The sequence below is a fragment of the Acomys minous genome (genome assembly GCF_964271855.1).
Source record: "Acomys minous genome assembly, chromosome: 9".
Classification (NCBI taxonomy): Eukaryota; Metazoa; Chordata; class Mammalia; order Rodentia; family Muridae; genus Acomys; species Acomys minous.
In genome coordinates, this window is record NC_140490.1 from 1,154,733 (window position 1) to 1,170,556 (window position 15,824).

Here is a 15,824-nt window from a genome sequence, read left to right on the forward strand (position 1 = left end):
GCACACACAATTTTTGATGGTCATTTCTTGATTTATGTAATTTCCTATGATATATATATTCAATAATCAGCTTTAAAAAAGCTACTGACAAATATATTTCTTATATTTTATTTACATATATGCACATACATTTTTTTGGTGGTCATTTCTTGATATATGTAATTAGTATCATATATATATATATATAAATTCAATAATTAGCTTTATAAAAATCCCTCTGACATGCATATCTCTTATACTTTATTTACAGACACTCACACACATTTTTCGGCCATATTCTGGGTGGAGCCCAGGGCTGAAGGGTGCTAGGCAAGTGCTCTATAATATTTCCTCAGTGTGTTTTGTTTTTGTTTGTTTGTTTTGGTTTTTTGAGACAGGGTTTCTCTGTGTAGCCTTGACTGTCCTAAACTTGCTTTGGAAACCAGGCTGGCCTTGAACTCACAGAGAGCCGCTTGCCTCTGCCTCCGGAGTGTTGGGATTAAAGGCGTGCGCCACCATGACTGGCCTCATTTCTCCTATTTTAGACTGAAGATGACTCTGAGATTAAGCAGCATTCCTGCGTCTTTCCTGAATGTTTATTTGGAATGTATGTCCAATAAATATGAACCACAGTTTATAGTAATAGATGTTATTCGATTTAGCACAGGACACTTCTGTACAAACAAGCACAAGCTTATCGTCTGCCTGATCCGATCTCAGGCTTACTAACGCCTGTTAATAAGTCAGAGAATCAGCATACGATATTCTCTGGAAGAAAGAGGGTACTAATCTGATTGTTTGATAAAATCCATCTTTGGAATTACAACATAATCCCTCCACTGGGAAGAATGGTCTCCCCCACACCCGCCCACCTCGGATCTCAAAGAAAATAATCAAATCAAAAGCATATGTTACTGCTTAAGAGCCCAGCCCAGCCAGCACATCTTTAATCCCAGCACATGGGAGGTTCTAGAGGCAGGTGGATCTCTGTGAGTTTGAGGCCAGCTTGTTCTACAGAGTGAGTTCCAGGGCTACACAGAGAAACCCTATCTCAAAAACAAAACACCAAAAAAACCCAGTCGATCAATAACATTTTAGTTTGTCCGATCAGCTGGGGAATGGATCTTTGTACTTAAAACTGGATCAACCTCCTATTTCCCCACAAACACAAATGAGTTTTAAGTGAAAATGCTTTTTCACTTGCTAATCAATTTTTCCAGGGTCAAAGTTCTGGTCACCACAAACGCTAGCCAGCAGGAGGCTGACTGCAGGCAGGAAGCTAATCAGTAGGAAAGCAAGCTAGGCAGCGGCAAGTTTAGGATGGGAAGAGCAAGGGGTTCTTGCTCTAAAGAGTCCAGTGGTGGTGGGGCACACCTGTAGTCCCAGCACTCAAGAGGCAGAGGCAGGTGGATCTCTATGAATTCTAGGCCAGCCTGGTCAACAGAGTGTGTCCCAGGACAGCCAGGGCCACACAGAGAAAGCCCGTCTTGAAAAACTCAAACAACAACAGGAAACAGTTTTAGGCCAGGTGTGGTGGCACACGCCTGTAGTCCCAGCATTCAGGAGGCAGAGGCAGGGGGATCTACGTGAGCAGCTCAAGGTCAGCCTGGTTTACAGATCCAGTTCCAGGACAGCCTGGGCTACACAGAGACCTTGTTTTGAAAAGCAAACAAACCGAAGAAGAAAAGAAAAAGAAACATCCTCAGGAAAGCCGAGTTAGGGGGAAGTTTATGCAAGAGATGGGTGATTGCTGATGGGTGAGTGCCTTCTCGGGTCTGCAGGTTTGTGGCCAAATGACTCAAAACTAACCCTCATCGGTCGGAGGATGATTTTCAGTGATGCAGATCTTAAGAACACAGATGCTTATTTCTTCATCTATTCCACCCCCCCAGCCCCCCAAGACAGGGTTGTAGATCAGGCTGGCCTCGAACTCACAGAGATCCACCTGCCTCTGTCTCCCTGAGTGCCGGGATTAAAGGTATGAGGCATCATAGCCCAGTTCAAAGATTTATTTATCATTCTTTTAAATTATGCGTGTACTGATAGATGCCATAAGGAGTGGACATCCTGCAGCAGGAGTTGCACATGGCTCTGAGCTGCCCGAGGCGATGCTGGGTACAGAACCCAGGTCCTCTGGTAGAGCAGTGAGCGCTCTTAACTGCTGAGTCATCTCTCTAGCTCCTATTGTCTTCTCGGTCGGTGATTAGTTTGCAGAGGTTGTTGGCTTATTACATTCTGTCCAGCTAGAGGGTGTAGCTAGCCGCTCCAGTCCTCTTGTTGGTCACCAAAGTCAGGCTAATGAAAGAAAACAAGCCTCCCCTAGTCATTGTGAAAGACAAGGTCAGGTGAGGTTAAAACAGTGGAGCAGAGACCTGGCAGCTTAGGAATGCTATTATCTCCCTAGGCATAGGGACTCCCAGGAGGCATAGGGACTCCCAGGAGGCATAGGGACTCCCAGGAGGCATAGGGACTCCCATGAGTGCCCTTTGTTATAACTCCTGCCTTGATAGCGGCCAGAGGGTTTTCAGAGTGGCAGGTGTGTTGTACACATTTTAATCCATCGACATTTTTTTTTAAATTTTTGGTTTATTTTATTTATTTATTTTGGTTTTCCGAGACAGGGTTTCTCTGTGTAACCTTGGCTATCCTGGACTTGCTTTGTAGACCAGGCTGGCCTTGAATTCGCACCTGCCTCTGCCTCTCAAGTGCTGGGATTAAAGGTGTTAAAAAAAAAAGAAAAGAAAAAAAAAAGAGAGAGAATGTAGCTGGGTGGTAGTGGTACATGCCTTTAATCCCAGCACTCAGGAGGCAGAAGTGCCTGATCTACAATGCTAGTCTGGCACAATCAGGGCTACACAGAGAAACCCTGTCTCGAAAAACCAAAAGAAAAAAAGAAAAGAAAAAGAAAAAGAAAAGAGGCTGTGAATTTAGAGGAGAGCAAGGTTGGGGGGTGGGAGAAAAGGGAAATCAGAAATAAATTAACTATAATTTCAAAAAATAACTGAAAAGGGTTTAAAAAAAAAAGCGCCTAAAGATTTGCCGAGGCAGAGGCAGAGGCAGGCGGATCACTGTGAGTTGGAGGCCAGCCTGCTCCACAAAGTGAGTCCAGGGCAGCCAAGGCTACACAGAGAAACCCAGTCTGGAAAAACCAAAAAAAAAAAAAAAGAACCCAAGAGCTGCTTATCACTAGCTTTTTTGCTTCACCCCGCCTGCCCCAGCAAGGTCACCTGTTAGCTCATCTTTCACAGGGCAAGAAGAACACAGCCTTTTTTGCGACCACGCCCCCTTTGCCCGTCGAAAGTGAGGGGTACCCGGTATTTCTATTCTCGGAGGTTCCATTTCCCAGGATTCCTATGTAGACTCAGTTCTTCCCTTCGTAAGCAGAGGTGGGGCGGGGAGGGGGGGTTCCAACCTGAAGCTTGTCTTGTGCAACCTCGAGGTTTAGGGGCTATCCAGGAGGGTGGGGCGGAGAGGCGGGGCGAGAGCCGTGACGCAAGAGGCTCGGGCCAACCAGAACACTCCGCGGCGCCGGCAGAGTGGCCCAGCTATAAAAAGAGAGGCGCGGCTGGGCTTTCCAGCTGGTTGCTGCCCTGGACTTGGTAGAGTAGTGACTCTCCGGGCTGAACTCCTGTCCCGGTGCCGGCCACACAGGCCACTGCCGCCGGCGAAGCCGAGCCGCTGTGCTTGCGGCACCGCAGTGAGTCTCCGGGTCCATGGAGAAGGGCCCGGTACCGGCGGAGAAGCCGCGGGGAGCCAGGTGCACCAATGGGTTCCCCGAGCGGGAGCTGCCGCGACCCGGGGCGAGCCGGGCTGCCGACAAGTCCCGGCCACCCGAGGCCAAGGGCGCACAGCCGGCCGATGGCTGGAAGGCAGGGCGGCCCCGCAGCGAGGAGGACAACGAGCTGAACCTCCCCAACCTGGCGGCCGCCTACTCGTCCATTCTGCGCTCTCTGGGCGAGGACCCCCAGCGGCAGGGGCTGCTCAAGACGCCCTGGAGGGCGGCCACCGCCATGCAGTTCTTCACCAAGGGATACCAGGAGACCATCTCAGGTCCGTAGTGCCCAGGGGTGTGCGGGGCGCGGGGAGGCAGGTTCGGGAAGCGGGGTAGCTCCGGGAACTTTCCCGAGTTGCTTCACTTTTGGCACAGGGAGCCAACAAGCTGTCAGGTTCCAGCCCCAGCTGTGGCCCCGGAGACTCCACCTGGTTGAGGCGAGGGCTCCTCCTGGGTCGCGTGGCTGGCACCCAAGGGTCGGAGGTCGGGGCTTGCGTGGGCTTAGCCACTGACACCGAGCTCCGGGGCGGGAAGACATGTGCGACTCTCTCACCTGAGCGCCCACAGCTTGATGGCGCACTTGAAGCACACACCTTCCCCACACAGAGATTCCCTGGACACCTGTTGAAGCGACGCTTCTTGGATCAGTCTGAGATCCACGCGCTTTTCGGTGAAGCCATGTTTCCTGTACATCCAGGGAGCCTAGTAAACTCAGGCACTAGTAGAGTGTTGAAGTTGGGGGTCTTCTTTAGAGTGTTGTAATTCGCATCCGACCACCTCAAGTTTACTCCAGGTTAGGACTTTGCCAACATTTGGCACAATTCTGGGTTCGGAGTTACGCAGATTTCAGGTGTGGATTTTCTTGGGCTGGTAATGTTGCTGAAGGCTTCCTTCGCTTGCTCCCTCGAAAGAAATAAAAGGGACGCCTTGCTGCTGCTCTGAGATTTGAGGTTTGATGGACCCGGGGCTCCATGCTTGTGTGCCCCCCTGCTCTAAATCCGCTACCATCGTCACCATCGGTCTGCGCTTGCAGGCACCCAGCGACGGGGAGGCAGTTGCTGTGGGTGGAGGCAGGGTGAAAAGGAAGTTAAAAATGACGAGGACCTTGCTGCCTATTTGGTAAGCAGCATTGGTCTTTATTCTACAAGAAGCTTCTGGTTCTTTCGGCTCAGTTCAAAGGTCTTATTTTCGGTTTGCATTGTGCGTCTCTACGACGTGTTTCCTGGGGAAAAAACCAGTGCTGCTTTGAAAGGTAGTCACCCTGTCTGTCCTTGTCATTTTCCTGAAGGTTTTGAGAGACTGAGAATCAGTCCTAGAGAACAATTGCTTCTGCCAAACCTTCGCAGATCTCAAAGGAAGGGTGGGAAATCAGCGCCTGAGAAGGGCGGGGCCCCAAAGGAAATAACAAAACGACTTCCTGATAATGCTAGAAGAGGATCTAGAACGAGTTCTGAGTCTGGCTTTCACTGTTTCACATTTTGGTGGTGAAAGTTTGGGTCTCAAAAGCAGTTTGAAAACGCGGAAACTGAAGACCAATCCCTGGGTTTTCCTGGAGTTCAGTATCTGGGATCGGTGGCTGGAGTCCCTCCCTTCTGCACATCTCATGCTCCAAGCGGAAAGGCGGGTCTAGCCCCATCCCCACGTAGGTCTCCACAGAGACGTGCCTGTTACCTGAGAACTGGTTGCCACAGGCTTGCTCTTAAGCTGAGATTCAGCTCAGGAGGCCTAAGGACTCCAAAGTTCCTCTCTTCCAGTTTATTAATGAAAAGTCCCTTGGCTTGTAGACAGAAGACCGCTCAGATCGCTGAGGAAGACGGAGGGAGGGACAGCTTAAGGGGTGTGGGGTTTCCTTCTCCAGTGACAGAAATGTTCTGGAACTAGTCAGAGGCGATGGTTGGACAACATCTGTGAATACCACTGAACTACACAGTTGATAAATGGCTAAAAATTAGAATTTTATAGGTATTAAAAACATTTTAAAATGTATTTACCTTAATTTTATGTGCATTGGTGCTTTGCCTACACGTATAGCTATTTGAGTGTCAAATCTTGGAGTTATAGTTGTGAGCTGCCGTGTGAATGTTGAGATTTGAACCCAGGTCCACTGAAAGATCAGTCTGTGCCCTTAACCGCTGGTCCATCTCTCCAGCCCTTTAATAGTATTATTATTATTATTTTTTTGAGACAGGCTTTCTCTTTTAGTCCTGACTGTCCTGGACTCACTCTGTAGACCAGGCTGGCCTCGAACTCACAGAGATCCACCTGCCTCTGCCTCCTCCCGAGTGCTGGGATTAAAGGCGTGCACTACCATGCCCGGCTCTTTAGTAGGTATTTTATCACAACAAAATCATGAACTATTTAAGATTATTGATTAATTGATTTTCTTTTTATTATGTAGCCTTGGCTGTCCTGAAACTGTATATGAAGACCAGGCTGGTCTAGAACTCACAGAGATCTGCCCGTCTCTGCCTCAGGCACGCGGGGATTAAGGGTGTGGGTGACCATGCCCACCTCAATCGAATGGTCTTGGCTAAACCTGAACTTTGCAATTAAGTATATTCTTTTATCCCCACAATGAGGAAACTGGGCAGCAGCTGATAGATGGTGGGGGCCAGGCAGTCCGGCCACTGGTAGGTTGGCACTTCCTTATGTTGTAATACAGCAAGATGAGTCAGGGCACACTTTTCCATCGGGTGCTTCAGACATGTGCACAGAGGAAGGCGTGGACTGGGGTGAGATCAGCTTGTCACATGTAATAAAGTATAGTGAAGATAAGAGTTTAATTTTAAATATAATGATTTGATTATTTCCTTAAGAATTCTACCCATAGCTTAGTGGTGGTGGCACACACCTTTAATCTCAGCATTTGGGAGGCAGAGGCAGGTAGGTCTCAGAGTTTGAGGCCACTGTGGTCTACAGAATAAGTTCTAGGACAGCCAGGGTCACACAGAGAAAACCTATCTCAAGCAAGCAAGCACGCACGCAAGCCCAAAACAAAAGGAATTACATTCATGTATATAAAATATTTTGATCATATTCACTCTTTCTCCTAATGACTCCTAGACGTTCCTTCCCCCCATCCTTCCCCTACCCCACCTTTCTGTCTTTTTAATTAAAAAAAATTTTTTTTATAAGCTGGGTGTGGTGGCACACACCTTTGATCCTAGTACTCAGGGAGGCAGAGGCAGGCAGATCACTGAGTTTGAGGGCAGCCTGGTCTACAAAGATCTATAGAGTGAGTTCTAGGACAGCCAAGGCTACACAGAGACACCCTGTCTCAACAACAACAACAATAAATTATTTTTATTTTATAACCTATGGTATCCAATTTGTGCTGCGCATATACTTATGGTTATATGGTCATCCATTGAGCTGTTTTTGATCACAGAGTTCAAGGCCAGCCTGGTCTACAAAGTGAGTCCAGGACAGCCAAGGCTATACAGAGAAACCTTGTCTTGAAAAACAAAACAACAACAACAACAACAACAACAACAACCCCAAAAACAAAAAACTGACTCCATGTCCCTAGGAGCCATCAACTGTCAGAATTTTCTCCCTTAGGACTGGGCATGTGAGCTTCTATCCAGGCCAAGTCATGCTGAATTGTTGACAAATAACCAAAAATAATTTTATTTCCAAAATAAGATTTTTATTTACCTTTTGTTTTTTTCTAGAAAGGGTCTTTCTGTGTAAGGTTCTTTTTTGCTGTCCTGGACTCTCTTTGTAGATCAGGCTGGCCTTAAACTCACAGAGATCTCTCTGCCTCCCAAGTGCTGATTTTAAAGGCCACCATGTCTGGCCTGATTTAATTTATTTCACATGTGTCAGTGTATTTGCCTGGATGTAAGCACACCACATGTATGCAGGAGCCCTTAGTGGCCAGAAGAAGGCATCAGATCCCTTGGAACTGGAGTTATAGACAATTGTGAACCAACTTGTGGGTGCTGGTACCCTAGCCCTGGTCCTTTACAAGATTAGCAAGTGCTCTTTATGCTGAGCCATCCTTTGAGACCCTGAAATGTTGTTTTTTAAAATTTGTGGACAAGTATATGGATTTATAGCTTTTGTATGCCTGATACTCTATTAATTTCTTGTTGACTTAATGTCAGAAATTATGTGGTATTTCATATTCTCCACATTTTCCTTTATCTTCCAGTTTCTTTTCTGGCTTCATTCTTGGCTCTGGGGAGTTTGTCATTTTCCACCACCCTTCCCCGTTACATCTTTCTCCTCTTCCCAGTCCCTGCCTTTCCATGGGAGTGGTTGTCGTCATCTGTGACAGGGCTGTGTGTGGACCAAGTCTCCCTGTGGCTGTCACTAATGGGCTGCAACTTGTGGGCCAGGAGGTAGGATGGAGGAGATGGCCTGCACCCCTCCCAAGGGTGTCCATGCTTTGGCTGACCCTTGGTCACACTCAGACCAAGTCCTCTTCCTCCATTTCTGTGTCCTTTCAGTTTAGCCACATTCCTCTTCCAGACCTATGCAAGGCGCCTTCCCTCGTGTGTCCAACCCTCCCGACCTCACCTGAGTGCTGGGGTTGGGAGCGCAACACGCACACTCTGTCTACCTTTCTTCCATTCAGAACCCTCAGTTAAGCTGTGAGGTCCACTACCCAGCCCCTGAGGCCCTTTTGATCGACTCCCTCCATCCCCTGTCTTCTCCCAGATGTGAACAGCAGCAACCCTCGTGACAGCATTAGCCACCGAAGGATCCATGCTGGATTCTGTCCCATCATCATCACCTGTGTCTTCTCCTAGTTTATGGGGGGTAGTTCTTCTGTCACATTTCTTCATGACTGTGTTTTCACTTTTCCTACCTGCACTGCCAAGAGTTGGGAAGCGTGGGTATAATCCAGGCCGAGCTGGCGGTACTGGCAGGGGCAGCAAGCCATGGCTGCCTGTGTCTCATCCATCCCCACTGCAGTCGATTGCTCCTGCTCCCTACTGCTACTATTACTACACACACACACACACACACACACACACACACACACACACACACACACACACACACACACACTTTGTTTTGAGATACTTTGTTTTTATAAAAATAGTCTTCACAGCCTGGTGGTGGTGGCGCATGTCTTTAATCCCAGCACTTGGGAGTCAGCAGAGGCAGGTGGATCGCTGTGAGTTCGAGGCCAGCCTGGTCTACAAAATGAGTCCAGGATTAGCCGCACCTCCTAATCCTTCTCAAACAGTCCCACCAACTGGGGCATGGGCGGGGGCGGGGTGAGGCACTCCCATTCAAACCACCACCACAACATTGGTGTTGATAGTAGTTCCCTAGGCTGCCATAGAAAAAAATACCATAGCTGAGGATTTAAGCAGCAGAAATCAGTGATTTTACAGCCCTGGAGGCCAAGTCTGGACTTGGCGGAACCAGCAAGCCCCAGCCCCCTGAAAGTCCTAATGCCGGGTTCTGGTAGTGGAACTCAATGCACCGTCCTTGGTTTGCAGCCACCACTCAACTCGATCTCTTTCAGTGTCCGTATTTTGTCTTCTGAGGACACTGGTGATGGAAGATTCGTGTTCTAGTATGTCTCCTCTGAATTTACCGAGTTACACCTGCAGCATGTCCAATAAAACCATGTTCACAGGCGCTGGGAGCTTCTGCATGATTTTCTTGGTAGGATATGATTCAACCTAAAGCAGCACTAAATATTTATTCCTAAGATTAACTGGGGTGGGGGGGAGATTAACTGGGGATTTTACTAGTGTCTTTCTATCTATCTATCGATCTACCTACCTATTTACCTACCTACCTACCTATCTAAAGACAAGGCCTCTCTATGCAACTCTGGCTGTCTTGGAACTCCCTCTGTAGTCCAGGATGGCCTTGAACTCACAGATCCACCGGCCTCTGCCTCTTGAATGCTGAGATTAAGGGCCACCCTTGGAGGCAGGTGTGATTTTTTTTTAAATTATTGTTTTCCAGTCATTGTGCTGAATGCGGGGAACAGAAGGAACAGAGATACGAACCAGCCACGGGGAAGAGAAGTGTGGTGACAACCACATGGCCCAGTGAGCACTTAGTGGGCAACGGCAGCAGGAAATGCTACAGCAGAGGCCGCGGCTCCATGATCTTTTTTCACTGACTTTGAGCCCTCCCTGAGCCCCTGGCAGATGCCACCTTTATCTTCCTAAGAGCCCTGTGGAGCACAGAATGAGCACATGTTGTAGATAAGGAAACTGAGGCACAGGTCTGGCATGCTCCTGATGGTGGCTGAAAAGCACCAGAGCAGAGAGGGTCGCGAAGGTCATGTGACACGAAGTCATGTGACGCGGCTTTCGGTTGACGACAGGGTCTTACTGGTTTTCTTGGCTCTCTTCTTATTCCTTGTGTTATCTTCTGCCGTTTGCTTTGTCTGGCTCTAGAAGCTCCTCCACTTCCTGGCATTTCCCCAGGTTTGTATTCACAGCATCCTTTGGACATTTGAGTTCAGGGCTTGGGGGGAGTAAGACTGCAATACCAAAACTGACCAGGAGAGGGCTGATGTCTAATTCCTGGTTTCTAGATTAGAAATCTTGCATTTATGGAATCCTAATTCCATATTAGTGAAGGGAGCTGTTTCTGACATCTGTAGGTTCTCTACGGAGTGCTGTGGCACTTGTATTATACTCAGGGGCTACCTAGAGTGAGTGAGTTGAACTGTCCTGTAATTCTGTTCTGCTCAAGGCTGTGGATACAGATTTTCTAGACTTTTATTTTGCAGTAGAACTCCTCTCTGAATTCTTAGCAACTTGCCCCACACAGGGGATGGACGTAGGGGATACATGGATTTGTTTCAGAAGGACAGTAGGCATTTGGTGCTTTGCCTTGTTAAGACTGAATTTAAAAGGCATTTTAGAGCTGGGTGTGGTGGCCAGATCTTTGAGTTTAAGGCTAGCCTGGTTTACAAATTGAATCCAAGACATCCAAGGCTACACAGAGAAATCCTGTCTCTTGAAAAAAAAAATATTTTGAAGATTTACTTTTTTGGTTGTTTTTTGTTTTTGTTTTTGTTTTTGTTCTGAGACAGGGTCTCTCTGTGTAGTCCTGGCTGTCCTGTACTTACTTTGTAGACCAGGCTGGCCTTGAACTCACAGAGATCTGCCTGCCTCTGCATCCCGAGTGGGATCAAAGGTGTGCGCCACCATGCCCGGCTCAGATTTACTTACTTTTATGATCTAGTGTGTAAGTGTTTTGCCTGCTTATGTGTCTGTGCACTGTGTAGGGCATTGGATGACATGGAACTGGTGTAACATGGGTGGTTGTGAGCCACCCTGTGGGTGCTGGGAACCTAACCCCAGTCCTCTGAACGAGCAGCCGGTGCTCTGCTGAGCTACTCTCCCACCACAGAGCTGCGGATTTTAAGTCCTTTCTTGTAGAAAGAAGAGTTCCAGTGTGTGTGAGAATCAGCTATGTCCCATCACGTGGCCTCTGTGACTGTGGACATACATACAGGTCTGTCCTGCTCTGCCCCTTCCCCTGCTTCTTCACTGGGTCATCTTGCAGTAAGTCCCTGAGGGGTCATCTCATTGGTGAACATTCTACTGACCTTTAAAATACAAGGATTTGAGAAGAACAGACCATGCATGCTCAGCTGCCTCCTAGTACCAAGTGTTTGCAGTTAGATTCTCTCACAGGTGTCTTTGCATTAAGTGATCTTGATTTAAACAAAATTCCCACGTTACACTAGGAAACCCTCCTTAAGGATCTTGTAAGCTGCTCACTTTCACTTTTTAGATTCTAATAAGTTGCTGAAGAACCGGGCCATTTGCTGTGCAGAATTTCTCACATTCTAGGCTTTGTTTATTTTATTTCCAAGAGTTAGTCTAATGTGAACCTTTATTTCTCATATATTTTGAATGCACTAGTTACCAGATAAACAAAACCTTTTAAGTGTAGGCAAGACTGATTCATAGAAGGAGGCCTGTGATCCTGTCAGGGGAGCTAAATGTCTTCCTTTTCTGGCCTTAAGCTCAGTCAGCCTTAAGGGTCCCAGCCTAATGTGTCAATTACAGAGTTTTCCACCAGCCTTTCACCTTCTGATTTTGGAGCTGTTGGTGACTGCCTAGATCAGTAGTTACTAGAAGTGACAGACTAATGGTTTTTGGTCCTTCTTTAATTAATTTAAAATTTATTAGTTGGAGCCAGGTGTGGTGGTACACACCTGTAATCCCAGCACTAGGGAGGCAGAGGCTCTGTTACACAGAGAAACCCTGTGTGTAACCAAAATCAAACAAACAAATAACAAAAGCAACCCCCCCAAACCAAACCAAACCAAACGGGATCATATAAAGTATATGAAGCTTTAAAACAAAGAAATTGTAATTTATTTTGCTTTGAGACAGGGTTTCTGTGTAGCCTTGCCTATCCTGGACAGATCAGGCTGGCCTTGAACTCACAGAGCTCTGCCTGCCTCTGCCTCCCTAGTGCTGGGATTACAGGCATATACCATTGTGCCTGGCCACAGAAGTTCTAATTTTCAATGCATTTAATTCTGTAATAGAAAACTACTTAGTTATGTATATGGTTCAATATAGAAGCCATAAAATATGACTAACATCACAAAGAGTTTTTAATTTGTTGAATACCAACACAAATGGAGTCATGTGACAAGCTGGGAAGGGACATTTACCGTTCATCCTGGACAGTGGGTTTACTAACGTAGAGCTGCTGGGAAGTGATGGGAGAGATACACAACTGGAGATTACAGAGCATCTGAAGAGAGGTTCTTAGTCAGGGAAATCCAAGGGCTCCTCAAACGCCAGGGGACACCATTGACCTCACTCTCCACAAGAGTGGAGTCCTAGATAGAGACACAGTCTTTGTTGGATTGACAAACATGCAGAGACTTGATACTATGTTATTGAAATGATAAGAAAACATGATGCCTACTCAAGGTTAGGTACTCTGTGGAAATGACTTCTTACACACCCGGTGTCTTACAGTGGCTACATATTGCAGAGGTTGAATTTTGTGTGAAAATGGGGTATATAGAAACAGAATGTTGGGGGTGGCGGCGGGAGGCTGGAGAGATGGCTTACTGGTTAAGAGTACTGCTCTCTCAGAGGACCCACGTTCAATTCCCACACGGCAGCTCACAACTGTCTCTTAAGTCCAAGACCTGACACCCTCGCACTGACATATATGCAGGTAAAACACCAATGTACATAAAATTAGAGAAATAAATTTTGCATATTATAAACAACAGAATGTTGTGTTAAGTTGGATGATCACACAGCAGTTACCTGTTAGTAAGGGATGTGGCAAGAACAGAAATGCTCAGCAGAACTCCACAGCTGTCAGCCGGGCAGCTCCAGCGTCGGGCCACCAACCCCTGTAGAGCTAGCACATCGCCGATAATCTGGGAGGCCTTACTAGCAAAAAACCAGACTGACACACAGGTCATGGTTATATGTTCTATATAGTAAAAACGTTTCTGAACTGAGAGATCATCTTTACTGGGCTATACAACTTACTAGAGAGTGGAACTGCTCAAGAAAAGACTGGCGGATAAGTGAGCACGAAGTTGGCGCAGCAGCAGTGGGCTGTCTGGATGGGGCTCTGTGCATGCCTGGCGAGGGCCCCACCAGCAGCTAATGCTTTTCCAACTGTGACTAAGTACTGAAATGTTTCCATTTGACTACAGATGGCACAGTGCGGGCTGTACTTACACAAGGCTCTCGGGAGTTTCGCTTTGCACATGTGTGTGCGTGTGTATGCATGTGTGTGGAGGCCAGAGGGCAGCACCGAGTGTCTTTGTCAGTCTGCTCCTCCACCTGGTATCTGGGACTGTGTCTCTCCCTGAACTTGGAGCTGACTGATTGGCTAGGTGGCCAGCAAGCCCCTGGGACTCCTCCTGCCTCTGCCTTCCCAGTGCTGGGATCATGACCACAACACCCAGGCTTTTTTTGTTGTTTGTTTGTTTTTTTTAAATGTTGGTTCTAAGAGATCCAGATTTGGGTTCTCTTCCTGGTACAGCCAGCAACTCTACCAACTGCGCTATCTTTCTAACCCAAAGTGCTTTAAAAATGGATTTGTGTATCTATTCAAGGTAGGAAACGATTAGAGAGACTACTGTCAGTGGATATTTTATATATACCTTAATTTGTATAAACATTGCTAATCTGCATGATTCTGATATCCCCTCCCCCAAATTGCCACACCTATCCTAAGCCACCCATATATAAATTAATTAACATAGTTTAACTTCATGAGTTAGCTGTACTTTACTGTTTTTAGTTTCCTAAGTGTGTGTTTAGATTTTCAAATAAGTTAAGACTATAACGACAGCCACTGTGTGTAGCTTTAGCTCAGTGTACGAGCTATGCCCAGCTCTGACAGCTAGCCTTTCCTCAAGTCACTCCGTGGCAGCTGTCCCAGAGACTCCGACGGACTCCCGTTCCACACAGCCCTGGCCGAGGCTGTTCAACCCAGACCAGCTCCTCACTGGACTGCTCAGGGCCATCTGCCCAGCTTCCTCACGGGTTGCACGAGCCATGCCAACACATGTTGCTAACACAACACAGACAGTGGATCCAGTCACACAGCAGCTAGTGCTGTGGCAATTCCTGCTTTGCCCGGTCTCCCAGTAAAAGGATGCCTGAGAGGTCCGTGGGCCACAGCAGTACCTCAGTGCACAGTTAGCGTGCAACTGCCTGCTGTTCACGGCCAAGGCCAAGAACCTAGTACTGCTTCCTTGTTGGTGTCTGCACTCCATGGGCGAACAGTTGTTTCTCTAATTAAAGCCACACGCCCCACCCCTGCTGGTAAGGTCACTGGCGTGTTGTTGGAGGTTGATGACTCAGAACTGTCTCATATGCTCCTGTCTCCAGAGTCTCCAGCCTGTGGCGGATGGCTACACCGCAGGCCCTTCAGGCTGAAGCTGCTGCCCAGGAGACAGTTAGCAGTGATGCACACTTCACCAAAAAACATCTAAACACCAACATTTAATTATTAGGAAGGCTTTGCAAAATATAAAAGAAAAAAAGAAAAGAAATTTTGACTGTTAAAATCCCAAGCAAATGCCAGGTCTGGGAAACATCTCCAGTCCCAGGTTACTTGACTTAAAAACAATTAAAGTCCCACAAAAAGTAAGAAATATAAAATTTTATATACTCTGAGAAAAATCATTTTCATCAAAATACAAAGTTTTAAAGCATTCCTTTATTCAACTTTATTTATTTACTATAGAATAACTTAGTATGGCATTTCTTTTCCTTTTTTTCCCCTCTCCCTTTTTGTTTTATTTTATTTTATTTTTCCAGAAAGGGTCAGGTTGGCCTAGAACTCATAGAGATTCGCTTACCTCTGGCTCTTAAGGTGCTGAGATCAAAGGCCTGTGTCACTAAGCCCAGCTCTTTTCGTTGTTTTTTGTTTGTTTGTTTTTGTTTTCTTTTTTGAGATGGAGTCTCAAGAAATGTAGATCAGTCTGGCCTTAAACTCAGACCTACCTGCCTGTGCCTCCTGAGAGCTGGGACTAAAGGTGAGCGCCACCACATCTGGCAGCCATCTGTTTCAAGTAACAGAGATGATAGTAAGGACATGTAGTTTGGATTATAAGAATTCTTGCTTTCATAAAAATTTCTCAGTATAATAGGAGCCTGAGGCTGGGACAACTTCCCCTTAGGGTCCCTGATGAAATTAGGAGGATGATAAAAATAACGCGGGGAGCAGAGGTGGGTAGTGATAAAAGGAGACCTGTGGTGCTGCCCAGACTCAGGCATTGGATGCTGGGAGAGAGGGCAGACTGGGGCCGTGCCCAGTGGGCTGGGTGCTGCCCAGACTCAGGCGTTGGATGCTGGGAGAGAGGGCAGACTGGGGCCGTGCCCAGTGGGCTGGGTGCTGCCCAGACTCAGGCGTTGGATGCTGGGAGAGAGGGCAGACTGGGGCCGTGCCCAGTGGGCTGGGTGGGTGACCTGGAAGGGGCTTGGCAGCCTAACTCTAAGGTTTTAAGTCAGTTGCTTTTTCAAAACAAATGCATTGAGGTGTCACCCATGGCCAGCTGGCCGTTGTGAGGAAACAGTCCAGTGTGAGAAACACACACTGACCAAGCTCGCTCAAACCTAAGACTAGCAGGACCGCG

At 47.2% G+C, this 15,824-nt stretch overlaps 1 protein-coding gene across 1 annotated transcript in view; it reads left to right on the forward strand.

Moving 5' to 3' along the window:
- The first annotated feature begins 3,536 nt into the window (after positions 1-3,536).
- Positions 3,537-15,824, forward strand: part of GCH1 (GTP cyclohydrolase 1) — a 31,015-nt gene continuing 18,727 nt past the window's right edge. Inside the window, exon 1 of the mRNA XM_084797076.1 lies at positions 3,537-4,029. Coding sequence (XP_084653202.1) covers positions 3,693-4,029 — 337 coding nt within the window. The 5' untranslated portion in view covers positions 3,537-3,692. The remainder of the gene's footprint in view (positions 4,030-15,824) is intronic.